Source organism: Muscardinus avellanarius (assembly GCF_963383645.1).
Source record: "Muscardinus avellanarius genome assembly, chromosome: 7".
NCBI lineage: Eukaryota > Metazoa > Chordata > Mammalia > Rodentia > Gliridae > Muscardinus > Muscardinus avellanarius.
The window spans coordinates 23,420,640-23,442,884 of NC_137793.1; the positions used below are offsets into that span (position 1 = coordinate 23,420,640).

Sequence of the window (22,245 nt, forward strand, 5' to 3'; positions counted from 1 at the left end):
TGGCCTAAGGAAAAAATATAAATACATAGCTCTCAAAAGCCAAATCACCCATTCAACCTATACAAAACTTCAAAACAGTTAATAAATATAAAGGAAATATACATTTCAGAAGGAGAACTTCTAACATTTCTAACTTCTCCAACTCTTGACCACTTGTTTAAAATAGGGCAACACATCTGCACATAGTATTGCTCTGAAGAGTAACCATGCTGACTCTGTGTCAAAGAAACTTTTCTCCAAGAATAGGCAACCAAGGTACTTACCACCCTCTCCTTTCTGAAAGTCCCTTCCACAGAGGGTCAGTGCGTACCATTCGTTCAATTAGCTTCTTCCAAAGCATTCCTTCTGAGATCACTCGCTGCCATTCTTTACAGACCAGCTCTGCTGCACACAGAGACCTGGCATCCAGATAGGAAAGAATGTTTTCTGCTATGTGATCTAAGCCTTGCTCTACAAAACGGAAAAAAGAATAAAAGAATGGACATGAGTTGGAAATGTACCCGTCATCACGTCCTTAAAGATAAGAGAAATAGAGAAATCCTGAACCAGGTAAAATGCTTATTAAGATCTACAAATATTTAATGCACAAGCACTTAAACATGCACACTTCGTTTGGTTTTGACTTCTTATTATAAGACAGCTGATGACAAATGGTCTCTATTGATAACACTGACCTCGGACAGTTCTGTATTTGCAGATATTATGACAAGACTTATTTTCCTTCTCTCTTACAAAATTTTGACAAAATCCCTGAGGTATAGCCAGATGTGATGGAACACGCTTATAATTGCTAAAACAAGAGGATCACAGGTTTGTGGCCAGCTTCAGCAACTTGTGAGGCTCTCCACAACTTAGTGAGACCCGGTTTCAAAATAAAGAATAAAACAGGGCTGGGGGTGTATGTAGTCAGAGGTAGATGAAGTAAGAGGAAAACAAAGCACTGGAACTCAGGTTTCGGGTGGGGTGGGGGGGCCTGGTCTCTAACAACAAATTATATCCCATGCCCTCTAAGAAGGCCAAATATATGAAACTGACCCATCTTTAAAAACTTGTGAAAAGTCATTCGTGGTCAGATATATTCTTGTTAATCCTTTTATTTCCCTCTTGTGAATATCTACTTTCTTTTCCTGAATAGACTGTAATGTCCTCAAAAGCAATAGATACATGTCCAACAATTTTGGAATCTTGGAGATTACTAGGCTCAAAGTAATCTCAGCCCACACAATGCAAGTCTTTGCACATATATCACTCAAGACTCAGCCTCTGCCAGTGCTGATGAGGGAGGAGGACAACTGTGGGCAGCATGCTGCTGCCTGTCATTTCTCTTCCTGTGATTCTGGGTGTGTCCTCTGAAGTTAAGAAGTCGAGCTCTCCCCAAGCCTATGCTGTGTAGGGATGAGAACATAGGACATAGAGTCAGCAAATGCCAATTTCACATGCCAGGCGGCCCACTTACTACTTCTAGTGACACAAAACAGATGATAAAACATCCGATTTTCCACCACACAAAATAGTTATCACCAGTGACAACTGCCTTTTATCATACTACTTGTGAGGGTCAAATGAGAGAGACCTACGAGAAGATCTGAAGAAAATAAAGCAGACCATAGGTGAATGCTTGTTCTCCCTTTGAAAATAAACAGCAGTGCAGCGGTGTTGCTTAGTGTTCAGGACCACTGTGCAGGTAAACCACTAACCCCGGAGCCTCAGTTCCCTCTCTTAGAAACAGACGATCAAAATACCCAAATGAGATGATGTATAAAAATGCTTTGCACACTAAGGTTTTCTTCAACTCTTAGGATGGCTGTTACACTGTTAATTATGGTTTCCTGGCTCTTCACACATGTATTTTCCTACCCCAGACTAGACTTAATACCCAACATATGACCTGACAATGAAGACTACTCTGTGGCCACTAGCCTTTTTTGTACTTGTAATTATATTATAGCTTAATACAAAGACTGAACTGTCTTTATCTAATGCTCTATCACAGCAGACTCCTAAGATGGCAGCAAGGGAAAATAAAATCCTAGGCCTCCCTCCTTAAAACATTTATAACCATTCCCCCTAATTCTGTATCTGTATAGCCAGCTGGGAAGGTGGGTGGAGGGACAGCTTCACGTAGCAGCTTATTATATTTATCCTTATTATAATGCACCTTCAAAGCTCTAAGTGAGCTATCTATTTCAGTCTCCAAAATTCTGACTTTCCTCATCCTGAAGAATGGGTATTATGTACCAAATCTGCAGAATGGGCAAAGGTAGTAGGTCCTCATTGCAGGATGTGGGTCAGAACCAAGGACAGCACCATGACACTCACATTTCCTTCCAGGCCATCACTGATGTGTTCATTAATACTCTTGGGTACCAACATGGAGCCACCAGATCTGTAAACCATCTGAATATACTATTGCTCAACCCACATCTCTCAATCAGTCTTAGGGGACATGTAGATAAATTGTCCCCTGAAGACACTATCACATTTGCATCATTCCTCTGACCTATGCCACTATGAGTTTGGTAACGTTATCCAAAAAGGAAGTGAGGGGGCTCTGTTGCACTTACTACACTTGCAGTCTTCCATTTACATGCTGGCACCAGCTGCTATGTTTTCCTTTTAACACAAATTTATTTTTTTAAATATGATAAAAAAAATACGTAAACAAAAGAATTTAAATCCCTAGCGTGGCATGGTTGCACGTGCCTGTAATTCCAGTAACTTGGGAGATTAAGACAAGAGGATTACAGGTTCGAGGCCAGCCCCAACAACTTAGCAAGACTCTAATCAACCTAGCAAGATACTGTTTCAAAACAAAAATTAAGCCAGACATAATGGCACATGCTTGTAATCCCAGCAACTGAGAGGCCTAGACAGGAAGATTGTGGTTCACAGACAGCTTCAGCTACTTAGTGAGGCCCTCTGCAACTCAGTGAAACCCTCTTTCAAACTACCAAACTAATGCATGTGTACCTATGTTTATAGCTGCACAATTCACCATAGCCAAACTATGGAACCAGCCAAGATGTCCATCAACAGATGAATGGATTACAAAACTGTAGGATATGTACACAATGGAATTTTACTCAGCCATCAAAAAACCCTCAATTACATCATTTTCAAGGAAATGGATGGAACTGGAGGACATTATGCTAAGTGAGATTAGTCAGTCACAAAAACTAAGAAATCAGATGTTTTCCCTAATATGTGAGAGTTAGGGAGAAATGGGTCATAGGAGGAACTCTAGATGAAAAAGAAAATCCTATGGAGGAACAAACAAGACAACCTAAAGGAGGAGAAAGGAGGGGGGAAGAGGAAAATCTCTAAAACACACAATGTACTTAAACATATCGAAGTCAACCACTAAGCCGAGCAAGAGAGGGAAGGAAGGGGAGGGAATAGGGTGGGAATTGGGTAGGGGTTAAATCAGTGATGTTTGCATGTCTGTACACACAAGTTTTTTACCCAATATGATGAATGAATATAATGCACCAATAAAAATTAAAAATAAATAAAAATAAAGAATAAAAAAATAGGGCTGATAGTGTAGCTCGGAGGCAGAATGCTCCTGGGTTCCATCTCCAGGAAAGAAAGAAAGAAAGAAAGAAAGAAAGAAAGAAAGAAAGAAAGAAAGAAAGAAAGAAAGGAAGGAAGGAAGGAAGGAAGGAAGGAAGGAAGGAAGGAAAGGCAGGCGCGAGCTGAGGTGTAACTTGGAGGCAGACTGCTCCTGAGTTCAATCCCCAGTAACACACACACACACACACACACACACACACACACACACACACACCCCCTAAACGTTGTCTCTGTAAGATAACAGTTTTTAATATTCTGTATATGTCCTTCCAGGTTTACACAGTCCTGCCTAATCTTTTCAGATGCTGATTAACTTTTAAAATTAAAAATTATCTTCTGGGTCGGGGTTTCATACCTAGCAGAGAAGCTCCTTTGCTGCGATCTATTGAATGGTTTATTAAAAAAAAAAAAAAGAAAGAAAAAGAAAAAGAACAAAAAAATTTAAAAAGAAAATAACAAGAGAAAGAAAAAATTTTAAAACTTCTGCTAGTGCTTGGAAGGCTGAGACAGGAAGATCACAGGTTTGCAACCAGCCTTAGCTACTTAGTGAGGCCCTTCTCAACTTACTGAGAACCTGTTTCAAAATAAATATAGCCGGGCATGGTGGCGCAGGCTTGTAATCCCCGCGTTTGGGAGGCAGAGACAGGAGGATCGCGCAGGTTCGAAGCCAGCCGTGCGCGCTGGCTTAGGAGACCCTGTTTCCAAATAAAAAAGTATAAAAAATAGGTCTGGGAGTGTAGCCCGGAGGTAGAAGGGCTTCCAGGAACCCCAGTACCACCAAAAATTAAATTAAAATAAAATAAAATAAAGAATATAAAATAGGGGTGGGGGGAATATCTCAGATGTAGAATGCCTGAGTTCAATTCCCAGTACCACCAAAAAAAAAAAAAAAAAAAAAAATCTGCTAGAGTGTTTAACAGCTAATATCACCAAAATACAACTCCAGTTCTCAAAGTCAGGAAATCTGCTCATCTATGCCTTCGAGTACAACCACACAGGACCATCAAATGCAGATACATAGATTATAGAGAGCACACTTGCAGCTGGCTGCTCTGCATACTGCCTTCCTATTACTTCTCAATGTTCCACAATTCTAAAATTTGCAACCAAAGGTCTTATCACTCTCCTGACAGACAGTGCATTTAGGCCTATTTGTTCACAGGACTCGTAATTGTCACATTTTTCTCTCCTTTTTGTTCTTTTCTTTTTTTTGTTGAGGGGAGAGGGTACTGGGGATTGAAGCCAGGGCATTCTACCTCTGAACTACAAGTACAGCCCTATTCTATTTTCTTTTTCTGAAACAGGGTCTTGATAAATTGCTAAAGTTCTTGTCAAGTTCCTGAGACTGGCCTTGAACCCAAGATCTTCCTATCTCCGCCTCCCAAGTACTTGGATTTTGGGTGTATGCCACCATGCCAGCCATTCATATCTTTCTTGGCTACAATTTCCCTATCCTTCCTCTTTTTAAAGCCATTATTCTTAGGGAGGGGGGGCTGTTAAGGTAAATGAGAATGAAAATACGCTGTTTCCTTCTATTACATCTACTCCCAGTAGACTATCCTTTTAATTTCCTCTAAATAGTTGGTTAATTTGTTTTCAACTCCTTTGAGTCAATAAAACATTTTGGCGAATTTTACATTATTTGGGGTTTGGTGTTCTTGACACCATGTTTAAAGGTACAGGTCACCTTCCTGTGAATCTCCTCACATGATCATGTGCCCCTTCTATATCTAATTAAAATTCATGGATAACCACAGGTGCTTCTCCATCATTATAGTTGTTAAAATTATTCATCACAATTTCAATTTTCAGAATCTCTCAGCCCTTTTTAACTATATTTTCTTTTAGAGTCCCTATCCACAAGCTAACAGACTTAGCTCCCTAGATCTTCCCCCAGCCTAATGAATGAGAATCTCTAGATGCTGAGGCCCAAGAGCCTGTATTTTTTTTTTTTTTTTTTTTTTTTGGTGGTACTGGGGGTGGAACCCAGGGGCTTTTCTACCTCCGGGCTATATTCCCAGACCTATTTTCTATTTTATTTGGAAACAGGGTCTCACTAAGTTGCTGAGAGCCTCACTAAATAGCTGAGGCTGGCTTGGAACCTGTGTGATCCTCCTGTCTCAGCCTCCCAAGCACTGGGATTACAAGCGTGAGCCACCACACCCTGCAAGGGCCTATACTTTTAAGAAGTGCCAACCACGGCCAGGCATGGTGGTGCATACCTGTAATTCCAGTGCTGAGATGAGGTTCGAGATGAGCCTCTGAAATTTAGTGAATCCCTCTACAATTCAATGAGGCCCTACTTTAAAATAATTAAACAGGGCTGGGGTGAAGCTCATAGGAAGAACTCTCCTGGGTTCAATCATTCCCCAGTACCATTGAAAATTAAAAAAAAAAAAAAAAAAAAAAGCTAATTCCAACATATTGGGATTGGGAGCTACCACTGACATCTCTTTTAGTCTTTGATTCCACCCAACCACCAACTGCTGACAACTAAGCAATCAATGAATTTTGGGGTAAGTAAAGCTCTTACTAACATACAATTCCTCTTATTTCAAATGCCATCAGTCTGACTAATCGCTCTGCGATGCCTAGAAGGTTAGATTTCCTTCCTTTGGTTAATACTTTAAATTCCTTTCATCCTTCCAAGAAACAGCACGTTTCAGTCTTCTACAACATAGGAATGATACTGAATGCTTGAAATGGATTCCCCAACCTTGTTGGAAAGGTTAATAAGGTAACATTCAGTCAGGCACAGAGGCACACACTTCGTAATCCCAGCATTTGGGAGGCTGAAACAGGAGGATTGTGGTTTGTGGACAACCTCAGTTACTTAGTGAGGTCCTCTGCAACTTAGTAAGACCCTGATTCAAAATAAAGAATAAAAGATAGGGCTGGGGGTGTAGAGCTAGCTGGGCGTGGTGGCTCACGCTTGTAATCTCAGCATTTGGGAGGCTGAGACCAGAGGATCGTAGTTCGCGGACAGCCTCAGCTACTTAGTGAGGCCCTCTGCAACTCAGTGAAACCCTGTTTCAAAATAAAGAATAAAAAATTGGGCAGGGGGTGTAGTTCAGAGGTCAAATGCCTCTGGGTTCCATCCCCAGACCCCCCCCCAAAAAAAAAATAGGGATGGGGGTGTAGCTCAAAGGGAGAATGTCCCTGGGTTCCACTCCCTGTACTGCAAAAAATAAAAATAAGGTAACAAACATAAAAAATTAGGTATATAACAGGTACTCAGTAAATGTCAGTCTTTGTTCTCCTCTCTCCCCTACTGATGGTCAAGAAACCGTATCTTCTGTTTTTTATCTGCAGGGAAAATATTGTACATCTCTTCTTACAAAAAGCTGGGTCTTGTCTATTATCTCTGTATGAGTCTCATATCCCCTTAAAATGTTTTAAAGATAATAAGGATCCCACACTCTCTATCTCAGGCACCTTAGAGTAACCACCCACAGGAATAATGTTAACATGGATCTTGGATCTTCCCAGTTTCAAGCCCACTTGGGACAATATGGCCTGGTTGCATGAGCGAAAAAGTGCTTTGAGGTGTTAAAAACTAAGCCTTTTCCTACGTATCTACGTCTGGCTCTCATTACTCTAGCATGCTGAGACTTCCCAATCTCTCACCACCACCCCCATCCCAAGGCAACAGGAGGACACATTCTGGCCGCAGAAAAACAAGGCCAAGATACTGCACACACAGTGCTGAAGAAGTGCTGCTGGTGCTAATTACAGGCACCAGATGAAAGTGGAAATTTTTCAATAATAAAACAATTAAAAGAAATAAATTTCAAAGCTTGATATGTAAGAAACACTGTATCACAATGAAACTCAAATGTGTGATGTCAGTTCAATGCCTTGACTACAGCTAGTTTTAACACAGCTGCCTGGATCATGCAAATACAGAAACTATGGTTATTTTAGAAACATATTTTAAAAAGCAGCTGCAAAGAAATTTCCTTTCCCACCTACCTCAGCTGCCCTTCCCTCTTCTTTTCAGTCACAGATCTAATTGTAAAATCTGAAGTTAGGATCTTTGTGTGTGTGTGTGGTACTAGGGGTGGAACCCAGGGGCTTTCTACCTGCGGGGCTATACTCCCAGACCTATTTTCTATTTTATTTGGAAACAGGGTGTCACTAATTAGCCTAGAGCCTCACTAAGTAGCTGAGGCTGGCTTCGAGCCTGTGCGATCCTCCTGTCTCAGCCTCCCAAGCGCTGGGATTACAAGTGTGCGCCACCACGGCCGGCGAAGTGAGGAACTTTAAAAAAAAAAAAGCAACCTCAGGTAGCAACACTGCCAACAGACGACTTTCACTGGGAATACACCAACTAAGAACTCAGAAAAGAAATAAAAAGCAACTCAGATCACAAAGTCCTACATCTTTCCCATAAAATATCCAGGAAACAAATGAAAAGTAGCACAAACACTATACTGAGGTTCAAGATGAATCAATGTGAAAATTAATGAGTAAAAAATTAAAACTTTCTAGTAACGAATCTTACTGCCTCTGGAGAAGCAGCTGTTTCCTACATCTGTTGAGCTATTTTTTTTTTCCTGTTTTAGCTGCCATCCTTAGACACTCACTAGATGCCAGGCATACACACATTATCATTAACCTTGAAAATACCCCACTAGTATTACTCTTCCCTCACAGATGAGGAAACTGAATGAGGCCGCATGGCTATTAGGTGCAGGGACCGGAGTTCAGGCCCAGGACTGTCTCAACCCATCCTCCCACTCTTCCCACACTGCCATGCTGGCCCGCGGCCCTGCACCCAGCCCGAAGCCTTGCTATGCTGTGGCACTCCCCTCTCTCCAGAGAACTTTGATCTAGTCCCTACCACATTTACAGTCCATAATGGATTTTCTTCTTTCCTTGAGGGTAAGACAAATGAATAAATTGTGGCCAGGAAACTAAGTGTTTCAAAATTCTTAATTGCTCAGACACCTCACCAAATGGATCACCAATGCTTATCGTCCTTTTTGAAGTACAATCTGCCTCTATTTTAAATGGTATAAATTTCCCTTTAACAACAGTTCTTACAAACCACAAACTTAGCCTGCAGAAATTGACATTGCAGACTAAACATTTAACATGATTTTTAGAAAAGCGTATCATAATTATCACTTTTTCCACTGAACCAAAAGGAGCCAGAGACCACAAACATTTTCCATTTTTTTCCTATACTGACAGGTACAATATTCATTAAAAGCCAAAACTATAGACACTTTTTTTAGAGCTAATGGTTTTTACAATAAAAAAAAGTTGACTATCAATTTTACTGGAGTAAAAATTCAAACTCAAGATCTATAGAAAAAGTTAAACACTTAACTAGCATAATGATTAGTAGTTACACATTACTAAATCTAAGTATGAACACATACATGGGCCTGTTTCTTCCATAATGCTCTTAAGGCAGGGTCTTTGTTAAGGAACTAATGCCAGTTTTAATCCAAGTCTACTAGACATTAAGACAATCAACTGGGCCAGCTTGTCCCCAGCCATTAGATTCATATGTATGAAATACACTGACATATGTATGTATGTTCAGATCAAATCCTGTTAAAACAAATAGCATTTTAACAAAAATATTTCCATGTTTCCGCCAAGAGTCCATTCATTTCATAAAATATTCAATACCACAAAACTCAGCTTTAACAGAGATATGGACAATGGCTTAAAATTCGCTGTAATGAAAACTGAATTGTATGCAATTACACTAACCATATTTATATACATAACACATGTTCATCTGCTCTGCCTCTTCTCCAAGGCTGCACACTCCCAGAGAAGGGGTGGCCTCAGAACTGTATTCTGCAAGTCAAGAGTACATCAACAGTGCCACCTCGTGGCTATTCTGTAAATGTAAGCGGACGCTCCCTGGCGCTCAGGGCCATTTGGGAAGCAAATTACAAGGAAGAAAATAAAACCAAAGCAGCAGAAAACAAACAATAAACAGCTTTTTAATTAGTAAAAAACCATTTATGAGGTACAGTTTAATCAGCTTAAAAATCCCCCTGCCTTTCATGGTGTGAGCTGCAGCCTGATTTTATAGGCACTCTCGTTTTTACTAACCTAAAAGTCTCCTTTAACCAAAAGCATGTCTCTTTCTCTCTCTCCCTGCCCCCTTCATCCCTCCCTTTCCTCCATAATTAAAGGTAAATTTTACTGAATTTGGTTGCAATCTAGATATTTAATATTTAGGACCAGTTTGAGAAATTTTCCAGAGTAATAACATTATAAGTGACTTCAGCCTCTGTGCTAACTTTTGAACCAGTGCCAACCATCACCTACACTACAATAGGCAAGAAGTGTAATCCTAGGCTTGTCACCCATCTTCCCTGATCCTCAGTTTACTCATCTACATAATGAGAAACAGGACTAAATGCTGGCTAAGATCCCTTCCAGCAATTAAAATACTGCGATTCTAGAAATGGAGAGAGAGAATGACAGGACACAGTGAGTGATCAAAAATCAAAGAGCAATGAAGCTATTCTGCATGATACCATAATGGTGAATCCATACCACTTATGTATGTGTCCAAACCCATCAAGTGCACACACCAAGAGTGACTCCTAATGTCACTCTTGGGAATGATGTGTCATATGCCAGTATGAGTTCATGGATCATAACAAATGCACTGCTCTGCTGCAGGATGTTGATAGTAGAGGAGGCTGTGCATGTTGGGAGGGGGTAGGAATGGGTAATTCTATGTACTCTTATTTAATTTTGCTCTAAACCTAAAACTGCTTTTAAAAAACAAAGTCCATTTTTTTCTTTCCTTTTTTTATACTTTTTTGTGGTACTGGGGATTGAACTTGGTTACTCAACCTCCAAGCTACACCCCCCAGCCACACTTTCTTTTTGTTTTAAAATAGGGTCTCACTAGATTAATGAGAGTTTTACTATTCACTGAGGCTGACCTCAAATCTGCTGACCAGACTTCCAGGTACTGGGATTACAGGTGTGCACAACCACGCCTGCCTAAAGTCTGGTGTGTGTGTGTGTGTGTGTGTGTGTGTGTGTGTGTGTGTGTGTGTTTTAAATCAAGTAAGCTTAACTACACGCATACGCATACCTGGTTTTGTATGAGAGATGAGGGAGAAGGCAGTGTGAGAGAGGATACAGAAACAAATTTCAAGAAATATAATAAAGAGCAGGCATGGTGGCACAGGCCTGTAATCCTACTACTTGGGAGGCTGAGACAGGAGGATTGCGGGTTCAAGATCAGCCTCAGCAATTTAGTAAAGACCTCAGCAACCTAACAAGTCCCTGTTTCAAAACGAAAATTTAAAAAAGGGCTGAGAGTGTAGCTTGGAGGCAGAATGCCCCCTTGTGTTCAATTCTCAGTCACACGCACACACTGTATTAAAAACACACCACGTTTTCTCAATGTGTTTGCCACTCCCTAAGCATCACTTCAGATTTAGCATCCTTAACTTTGAGACACTTTGCAAACATGCAAACTGAAGGAAACAATAGTCCCATTTTTCCCCCAGTACTAGGGATTGGACCCAGGGACATTCTACCTCTGAGCTACACCTCTAGCCCTATTTTGTATGTTTCTTATTTTTGAAACAGGGTCTCACTAAGTTGCAGAGGGCCTAAGTAGCTGGGGGCTGGTCATGAACCTGTGGGCCTCCTGTCTCGGCCTCCTAAGTACTAGGATTACAAGCGTGCACCATTATGTCCTGCTCTCATATTTTTTAAATTATAAAATAAAGGCAAAATACAGATTACATATAGGTTACATCAAAACAAAAAATATCATTTTTAAAAAGCAATTCATTAAACAAATTAAACGAAGCAATAGTAATGACCAATAATCAACACTATTACAGAAACTGCCTACATATCCTAGATAAATGTTAAATTATAATGTCTAAGTATTAAAACTATAGTGCATGTTACACAGAAATGCTGTCTCACGCGGTCTTCACTCATTTCAGTATTTACTCAGTTCCACCTCGGCCTTTGGCTGGACATTCTTCTACTGCCCAGCTGTTTCCAAGACAAGTGCAGTTACCTGGTAAAGCGGTAATAAAGTCCCGCTGCAACATGGGCTTCAGGTAAGAGTTAATATGTCCATGCTGATAATGACACATTCGTGAAATAAGATGCTCCACAAACTCCACTTGATCTGATTCAGACCACTGGTCAAAATATTTAATACACAAGTCCTTTTCTTTTTGATAGTTCCCTTCCGATGGCCTCTTCCTGGAGACAATCACAGATGATGTTCCATTACTTATCTGTGTCAGAAAAACAAACAAAAATAATAATTAGTTTGACAAGAAAAAGAAATCTGGTATTTAACTGGAAACATATTTTTTTTGCCCTGTGTATTTAATCTTAATCTTACATAGTTTTACCCTAAAGTCTAACTCATTTCTTCATTAATCCATTAAGGAAATAAAAATGCATTCAGGGGCCATGTCCTCAAAATCAGTCAATAATAGTAAATGCTGAAGTTATAGATATTTATACAGCTAAATGGCACCTTGGTCATTCTCCAATGTTTTTTTCCTCCAAAAAAAACTTGTTGCTATTACATAACTAATTTGGAGCTCTTAAACTTAGATAACATCTTAGAGAAACTGCTCAACTTGTCATAGTGACAATCGGTTGACTGCTCGTAGTTTATCTTTATTTCCACAAAGTTAAAAGTCAATGCACTTAATATATAGAAGTTCCCCTTTACCCACAAGATATGTGTTACAAAACCCCTAGTGGATATCTGAAACCAATGACAGTATGGAACCCTATACACTATGTTTTTTCTTATACATAAATACATATGATAAAGTTTAATTTATAAATTAAGCATAAGAGATTAACAGTAACTATCAATAAAATATGGCAATACACCATAATAAAAGTTATATAAATGTGGTCTGTCTCTCTCTGGAATTTTCCATTTAATATTTTCAGAACGAGTAATTAAAACTCTGGATAAGGGGGACTGCTCTGCAGCTCTGCTAATGATCTGCTAGTGATTTTCACACTTGAGCTAGCAGCAGAATAACAGAGAGCTTGTTAACACACACAATGCTGGCTCGTCCCAGAGGTCTGGACTCCACTTACCTAGAACAGAGTATTACTAGTGACACCAACACAGTACTCTAGTGGCCACACCTTGAGGACTATTAGGCTACCTAACAAAGAAGATAAGCCACTCTGTGCTGAAACCTGAAAGCAATCCAATCTAAAAACCGTCCTTTTACTCAATTGTTTCAATACCTTCCATACTATTTTACAGGACTACAAAGAAACTGCTGACCAAAGAACTTAAGACTTTTCCTCTCTTTTGATCACCTTCTCAGAAAGTGACTCAAGGTAAACCATGTATGCCTGAAAAGTCCCTCATATTTACATAGGTGGTATGAATAATCACAGACTTATATCAACAATGCATTTCTCATCAAACCTGTGTGTCCTTGTAAAACATCACATTTTTTTTCTTAATTCGAAAGTACAGGACTAGAAGTGTGATTCAGTGATAGAGCATCCTCTGGGTTCCATTCCCAGCATCAAAAAAAGAAAAAGAAAGAACTATATACACTGCCATCTGGACAACAGCATCAAAAAATAATCTGAATCCTCACATGTGAGCCACAACTTCTTCTAATGCTATGAGGCTTACTAACTTTCCTGTTTAAAACCAAAATAATCTCAATACTTTTGCCAAACATATGCCAAGCCTCTGATAGCCTCCTTGTATATAATACCAAAAGGAATAACATGTAAAAGAATTTTGACAAGTTGAGAGCTGGATTACAGATGTCCATTATTCTATTAAGTAACTTATCACAGAAGTCTTACATAGAAAGAACAAAGAGCTTTCATTTTCTGTAGGTCCCCAATGTAGATCAACTGTGCCAGAAGACATCCTTTGTAAATACTCAAAGGAGTTTTTGCCCTTCCTATGTAACTTCTTACCAGCTTCCTGTCTGAAGTTCTTGTGTCCACATTTAGAGGTAAGGTGAGAAGTCATTTACTTGCCACCCAACTTCTAGCATCCCACTGTCCAGGAGTTTCTTTCCCTGGAACTTGGGTGAAGGAGAGAGATCACTGACACCGCACACCAGCAGGGGGCAGCAGCGAGCAGAGATTTGAAAACTTTGCATGTAGTTAGACATTCATATCACAGATCCATAAAATAAGAGTTTAAAACAGAGATGAAGTGAAAATTCTTTGCTGTGACTAGTATCACTATAAAAAGGGGCATCTGTGCTTCTTTTATGTATAATGATATCCATCAGAATGTTATAATAAAAAATTAGAACTACCTAGTTATAAGCATCTGGTTAAAGCAAATTATAACACATCTACATAGATGAGCTATAATGTAGTCATTAAGTTAATAAAGTTATACTGTAATGACAAGAGAACATGTTTATGATATACTAAGGAACAAGAGGCCAGAATTTTATACAGTATTTGATCACAATAATTTGTGAGAGGGAAAACACACTAAGACACAGTACAGGATATACAACAAAATGCCAAAATTGCTTCATCTTGAGAAACAGACAGACACATGCTTTCTCTCCCCTTTATTTCTATATTTTTTATCCTAATTTCCCAAAATAATTGCTTTTATAACAGGTAAAATGTAATTATGTTAATAATTTGCCTTTGTGTACTGCTTTACAATTTAAAAAGTATGTTCACAGCCATTACCTCATTTGATATGCAAAAGGATTATTTGTGTACCATTAACTAGCTGGCTGGAAGATAAATGAAAGAAAAACTGTAAGCTGAAGTGTTAAAAACCACTGCAAACTGGAAAAAAAAAATCAACAGGAGGTGAAGAGAATCCTACTGCAAAATAATAAATGAGGAGGAGGGCACAGAATTCAGTTTGCACACAATGGTCAATGCAAGAAAACAGCAGCATGAGCACAATTACGCAGCACATGTTCCATATTTTACTTCCAACTACCTGCCAACCCAGCAGAATCTTCCAGGTACTGTTTTGCTTTGTTCCGTTTCATGTTAAACTTGTTGAGCAACCATTATTTTGGGGAACCTACCTCTTCAGTTTCAAAGCAAATTAATCCAGAAAAAAATGTTTTATATTATTCTCTTTAGATTTATTTGCCTTTAACCCTGCCTTCATGAAGGGGAAAATGATATATGCCTAATGGTTTATAAAAACCCCAAACTAATAAAAGACCCAGAGTATTAGGAGAAAACTGGCAAACTGAAACAGCCAAGGGAGGAAACTGAAATTAACAGGAAAAGACAAAACAGGAATGGGAGAGGAGTGGGATCAGGAGCAAAAGGAAAAACTGCATCTCCGCACTCTGGAGCGTGGCACCGTGCCACTCTGACCAGAGAGAGCGCATTTTAGGCTGCAGCCTCTTCACAATCTGTGAAAACTCCAAAATTCTTTACTATTTGTAATGACACTTCCCTACGGCAAAGATGATAAATTAGGGTAGATTCTGAAACTAGCAAAACTGTACAAAAGAAAACAAAAAGGCTTGGCTCTGGTTTCATTCACTGAGGGAGTAGCTTATCTATAATAAATCATTGCTATCTTATCATTCCTACCTGCCAAAGAGTATTTTTCTTTGGGGACTCATCTTCATTTTGATCTTCCATAACTGAAGTGTTCTAAGGGGGGAAAAACAGGTTATTTGAATTACGCCAAGTTTTACAAATCCTAAATAACTACAAGACATAATTTTGAAAACCCAAAACTAAAGTGTGTATCAACACAAACCCAAGAATTCTATGGCCTGTGGCTAACATAAGTTATTTTGGATCAAGGAAGCAGTGCTCATTTCTCATAAATCAACAGTAAGAGCTGTGAAAGTGTAAGCATAAAGTCTCCATTTTTGAAGGCTGGGCAGGCTTGGAAAACGGGCTAACCTGTGGACGTGGGACTGAAGTGCCACCTCAATGATCACTCTAATTTTTTTACTTGAGGCAAGAAACTACGAGGCGCAGTTTGTGGTGAACGTACAAAACGTTACTGCTCTTCAGCAGGTCACTGCCGAGAGCAGTCAGGACTGCCCTACGCTTTCACCTCTCCATAGCACTGCTTTTCAGGAATGGCTGCAATCTCCGCAGCAGGCATGGTGGGTGCTTCAGCCTTGTCTCCAAAGAGGATGCTGTCAGGCTCACAATCTGGCTTGCCTTGGGAATGCACTGCCTTCTGATTTTCGTGTTTACTGCACAAAGAGGTCCTGTGTAATTATTCTTTCTAGTGACCTCGTCGCTCAATAGATGCCCATTAACTGAAAATCATACATGACTGGATTTTCTCTTTTGAAGCTCCTACCTAATGGCTAAATAGAATCTTAATGAGAATGGGAAGTGGAAGAGTTGTGTTCCAAAAGGAGGAACAGTTCATTTATGGAGAGCAATCTCTCCACATTTCTTCCCAAACCTAAAGTTTCAGGATGGGTCAGAAAACTTTATAACATTTATCCAATAGCATTATTCAAAATGAATATTTAAGTTATCATTGTTTACAAGATCCTGTTTATTTGTATTTAGGAAATAAGCCTATATCTCAAATTGTTCCTTTTTGTTCTCAAGTGCTAAAATGTTTGGACCAATATGGTATCTCCAAATAATCCATTTGAAAATATCCAGTGTAAAGCTGGGTGTGGCATCACACAGTTGTAATCCCAGTACTTGAGAGACTGAGACCTGAGGATCACAGGTTCATGGCCAGCCTCGGCAACTTAGTGAGGCTCTCAGAAACTTAGCGAGACCCTGTTTCAAAAATAGGGCTGGGGTGTAGTCAGAGGTAGAATGCCCCTGGGTTCAATCGAAAGGAGGAAGGACGGGAGGGTGGTCTAGTATAGGTAAAAGCAGAGGAGTCAACAGAAATACCCGTTGCTCTACAGGCCACTGACTGGAGATGCCACATGATTGTAGCAGGAAAGCCAGAGGCTCTGCAACAAAAGAGGGAAGTTGTAATGCTGATTTAGTCACTCACTGGATGTGTGGGTGGGACCTTGAGTAAGTTAATTTACCCATGGAACAAATACCAACTACATAGAGCTGTGCTATGGAATGAGACTACATAGCACAGTGCTTGGTGCTTAGTAAGTACTCAAAGTACTGCCAGCCGGGTGTGGTGGCGCACGTTTGTAATCTCCGCACATGGGAGGCTGAGACAGAAGGATCTCGCAGGTTCAAAGCCAGCCTCAGATACTTGGTGAGGCTCTCAGCAATTTAGTAACACCCTGTATCTAAATAAAAGAGAAAAGTAGGTCTGGGAGTATAGCCCAGAGGTTGAAGTCTCTGGGTTCCATCTGCAGTACCACACACAAGTACCACCTCCCCCTGGTTTGAAGATACTTCTCATACTTCTCTGTCTTCGGGGATGTGGACAGAATGGCTCTAGATGGCTGTCTATAGGAAAATCTACTGGCTTCCTTCCTACAATCTTTCAAGCCCTGTGGTGCTGAGGTCTTCAATGGGGGTGCGGGGGCAGAAGGGAAAGCTCTGTCTGTGAATACTAATCATGAGCCATTGCCCAAAACAGCACTGAAGTGGTAGTGGCAGTAACAATCCTGAATGGGAGGAAATGGATGGAGGAGGAGACAAAAGTACTATTTATAAAGGTCTCTCTCTGTGTAATGTTCCTTTTACTGCTGTCTTGAAGGGCCCTGGTGATAAAAACTAACAGATCTGCTTAGAGGAACAGAGTGGCAACTGTGACTCAGTACGCGGTTGCCTGGGTCTGGTAGTTGTGAAGCCATCATGAACATCACAACATCTAAGAACTGGGAGGAGAAAGAAGTGTGGCTGGAAGATGAAAGGCTGAGCACATACAGGAACGGGGAATTAAGCAGCAGGCAACTGAGCACGAAGGCCCCACCCATGTCTCCAGGCAGCCGGAGAAAGCGAGCAAGGGATGCAGATAGGTAAAACAGAAAACGCGCCTGGGTCTCCCAGCGCCCTGCTAACCTAAGCCGCCTCATGCTTTCTCCTCTCAAGAAGGAAATCCCAAAACACCTACATCCCTGTAGACTACAAAAGAAAAGCTGACTTTACAGTGAGAAATTTTAACTCCTTTTCATTTGCTCCAAAACAGCGAAATGCTGTTTACTTACACAGCTGAAAAGGACACCACCTCTCTAAAGAAATGGCAACTCTTAAGGCTTGATAAGAAAAAAAGGGTGTATGTATATATGTAATTTATTAAAAGTGGGGGGACTAGAACAGCCTCCCATCCTTCATAATTGTTCAGCTTCTCTTATAAAGACTTGAGAAGAGGAAAGTGCAACTCTCAAACTACAGTGATCACAGGATTATCTTCAAAGACATAAAAGATGCTCAGAGAAAAATGGTGCCAGGCCCATGTCTGAGAAACACTGCACACACGTGTGCATGCTCACTTATGCGTGTGCGCGTACACACACACACACATACACACACACACACACACACACACACACACACGCACAGTCTCTTTTCTCAGAGGTTACAATACACTCCATGAAGACGCTAAAGGCAAGGCAGCCTGTAATCCCAATTCCTGGAAGGCTGAGATAAGCCTCAGCAATTTAGTGAGGTCCTCAGCAACTTAGCAAAACCCTGTTACAAAATAAAATACAAACCAGGATTAGGGATTTGGCTCAGAGGTAGAATGCCCCTATGTTCAATGTCCAGGACCAACAAAACAAAACAAAACATACTAAAGGTACCTAGGTATGGTGCTGCATGCCTGTAATCCCAGTGCTTGGGAGGCTGAGACAGTAAGATCACAGGTTCAAGGTCAGCCCACAGTAATTTAAGAAGACACTAATTCGAAATAAAAAATAACATAGGGCTGGGGATACAGCTCAGAGGTAGAGCACCCCAGGGTTCAAGCCCAGGATCAAAAAGCGGGGGAATACTCAAGGATCTGTACTGTACTGTAATTTACAAATCAGGCTACATTAGTTAAACCCCAACTTTCCCAAGTTTGCTGGGCACAGACACTTCTCATTTATCGTAATATCTATTATTAATCTTTCAGCACACATTGGCAAATACTGGATTAGAACAGCAGCAATAGGAATAGTTCTTTCCTCCCACTTTTCCAAATGCCTCTGGGAGACCAAGGCGACACCCACTTTGGCAAGCACACAGAGCCCTCCCCGTTCCTCGTCGCCTGGCCTTCGCCCGCTCTCCGGAGATACGTGGTGACAACAAGAAGGGACATTTCTCTTAGACAACTAGACTTGTACTCCTTCACAGCATTAGACAAAAGGTCACAGGTCCAAGGTGACGTGAGAAGACACAACGAGCCTCCCAAGAGACATCCGAAGTCTCTGGTGAAATTGCGAGGTTAGCCAGTCTAACAAGTGAGATCCTCTTGACGTCTCCATCACTTCTGGGAAAGGAAGGCTCTTTGAAAAACCCACCTGGCTTACCCTCTTCCTGCCCTACTCACCATCCTTTCCTGCTTCCTATAGCCCAAGGAGCACAGGTGGGCTACTGTGCCACTACCACGGAGGTAGTAGGATCCTCTTCTGATCCTACTACCAAGGCAAGGTATCATCCAGGAAGCAGCAGCTGGATTCAAAAGAATGTAGAAAATTCTTGGGTGTGTTTTGCAAGTAATATTCATGAAACTACTTAACAGTATGAAATATGTGCCCTACCTGTAATGGCTCCATAGAGGGATAGAAATAATAGTAATTACTACTTAATGACTATTGATGATAGCCAGGAATTGAAACTTAAAACTTTTATATAAGCTGTCTCTAATTCTTACACCAACACTGTATGATAGTACACATATTCTACTTTGCAAACAGAGAGAACTACTGCTGAGAAATCTTATGTAACTTGCCTGGGGCTATGCATCACTTAAGTGCCAAGACCAGAGTCAAGGCTAGACATCTACCAGTACATGATGCCTTCCAAATTACACACGATTTAACACCTTTATGCAGCCCTATGAAGATACTAGTCTTGTTTTAAATACTCCTTTTCCACCATCACAAACGAAAACATAGGCACAAGGGAATACTGTCTTCATAAATAGCAATCTGAGCATAAATGCAAATGGTTCAGGTTTTTGTACTAAGAACAAATGACTTGGTTGGCTGCTTGGTTTAATTAGGTCTCCATTACCCACAGAGTCAGATTGAGAAAATTTATATCTTTGATCATAAGTATATTTAGCAAAAGAGGGCAAAAATATAAATAAAATTTCAGTTTTTAAAAAACGTTACCTGAAAATGCATGTAGCATAATCTTTGAATATGCTGAACAGCTTAGCAAAAGTACCTTTCCTTTATCTGCACATTTTTATCCCCATTGCTACCCCAGACCTGTGAGGGCAACAACACCTCACTCACCTCAGTAAGCAAACGCATTAGAGGCAGCCCAGATGTGTACATTTCTTTTCTTCTTTTTTGTGGTACGGAGGATTGAACCCAGAGGCATTCTACCTTCAAGCTACATGCCCAAGCTAATTTTTATTTCTTATTTGGAAACAGAGTCTAGGTTGATCAGAGTCTCACTCCATGCTGAGGCTGTCCTTGAACCTGGGATCTTCTTGTCTCAGCCCCATAAGTACTGGGATTATAAGTGTGTACTACCACACCTGGCTATGTATATTTCTTAAACTGAATTTCATTTAAAACTAAATAAAACCTGGGAAAGTTTACCTAATGTCCCATCTCTCACACACACACACACACACACACACACACACACACACACACACACACACACTATTGTGAGCTGAAACTTGTCGAGATAGACACAAGTTAGGTAAGTTTCCCTGGCTGGGTACTTCAGTGAGCAAGACTGCATTTGCGTCCTATCTCAGCTCCTACCTTGAATCCTTCCTTTCTCTGTGCCATTTCAGTAGTCCTCGACGCTCTTCTGTACATTCTACCTTCTCCTTGTCATGCCAATCTATGGTACATGTGCTACGATGGTTCCAATGACTTCACCTCCATTTTCTCTTAATTTTTGTTTAATAAGAGGCACTGAGCAGTGATATATTTTTGCCAGTAGATGCCACCAACAGAATATATTTCACATGGAAAATTCCCTACTTTCAGAGTTATATAAGAATCTATTTCTTACTTTTAAAATGCTGTAAATTCTATATTAAATAAAAGGCTAAGAGTCACATTATTCAGTAAATGAGAGACACAGAACTTAGGCCTAAGTTTGTTCAACACAGAAAAAATATGTTTCACATGTTTTCCAACTGCTGGTTATATATATAGCCCATGAATCTTTCCCCCCACCCCAGTACTGGGGATTGAACCCAGGGCCACTCTACTTCCAACCTACAACCCAAGGCCTATTTCTTATTCTTTATTTTTAAACACGCTCTCACCAAGTTGCCTAGGGCCTCACTATGTAGCTGAAGCTGTTTGTGAACCAAGATCTACCTGTCTCTGCATCCCAAGAACTGAGATTAAAAGCATGGGCCACCATACCCAGCTCAAAGAACCTATTTAATAGGTTGCAACTGGCATTTTTTAATAAAATGAAGTAGAATCAAGGCATTCCCCTACTCAATGGCTAAGCACAATAACAAATTCACACAGAAAGGCTAAACTGGGAAGGGTCAAATCAAAAGCAGAGCAAAGGCTGTTGTTGCAAATGCCAAACTACTGAGTATCAAAAGAATAAAAGAATTTTTTAAAATCTATAAAGTAAAAGTTGTAAAAAGGATAAATTATGCCTTCATATACTACATAATATTCCAGCAAGTGTGTGGGGGGGTGGCGGGGGGGGGGTAACTGGGGTTTCTGGAAGCCCTTCTATCTCCGGGCTACACTACCAGACCTATTTTATATTTGTATTTGGAAACAGGGTCTCTTAAGCCAGCACAGCTGGCTTCAAACCTGCGCGATCCTCCTGTCTCTGCCTTCCAAGCGCGGGGATTACAAACATGTGCCACCATCCCCGGCGTTGGAAATATTATTTTTAAATACTTCTCCATCTTTGATGGAAAGTAGACCAAAAAAAGGAAGACGGAAAGATAAGAAAAAAAGAAAAGACACTTGATTTACTAGAAAGATCTCAAATGTTTTAATTCTACAAGACTACATAGTAGTCCTTCTTCATCTGCACTTCAGTATCTCTGATCAATCTAGTAACAGTAAATGGAAAATTTGAGAGTTCACATTCATATAGCTTTTATTACATTAGTACGATTGTGCTATTTTGTTATTATTTGCTAATCTCTATTATACCTATCTTATAAATTAAACTTTATTATAGGTATGTATGTATGTATAGGGGGAAACAAGTCTATATAAGGTCTGGTACTATCCCTGGCTTCAGGTTTCCACTGGGGGTATTGGAACATATCCCTCATGAATAAGGGGGTGGAACTACTATAATTTTCAATTTTCCAAGGAACATTTTTAAAAACCTGATTATAAGCAACCAAAGAAATCTCAAATACAGTTAGAATTCAAGAAGAGATTGTTATATGTTTAAGATTAGGGTAAATAGAAAAACCCTAGTACTTGGGTTCAGCCTCGACAACTTAGTGAGACCCTTTTCAAAACAAAAAATAAAATATGGCTGGGATGTAGCTCTGAGGTAGAATGCCCCTGGGTTCAATCTCCAGTACTACCCCCCCCCAAGGGGTAGGGGGAGGATGCAAGTTGTTACCTATCAAATCAGTAACTTTTATTTTTATTTACTATATAGAAAGGGAGCTCTCCAGTAGGA

At 40.2% G+C, this 22,245-nt stretch overlaps 1 protein-coding gene across 5 annotated transcripts in view; it reads right to left on the reverse strand.

Moving 5' to 3' along the window:
- Positions 1-22,245, reverse strand: part of FBXW11 (F-box and WD repeat domain containing 11) — a gene marked incomplete at both ends in the record, with an annotated part of 123,325 nt that overhangs the window by 22,098 nt on the left and 78,982 nt on the right. For 2 of the 5 annotated variants that reach the window (XM_080698895.1, XM_080698892.1), the window contains 3 exons: positions 264-450; positions 11,603-11,828; positions 15,136-15,198. In XM_080698895.1, the coding sequence (XP_080555021.1) occupies positions 264-450; positions 11,603-11,828; positions 15,136-15,198 (476 nt within the window). The remainder of the gene's footprint in view (positions 1-263; positions 451-11,602; positions 11,829-15,135; positions 15,199-22,245) is intronic. The other 3 variants (XM_080698896.1, XM_080698893.1, XM_080698894.1) reach the window with 2 other exon arrangements.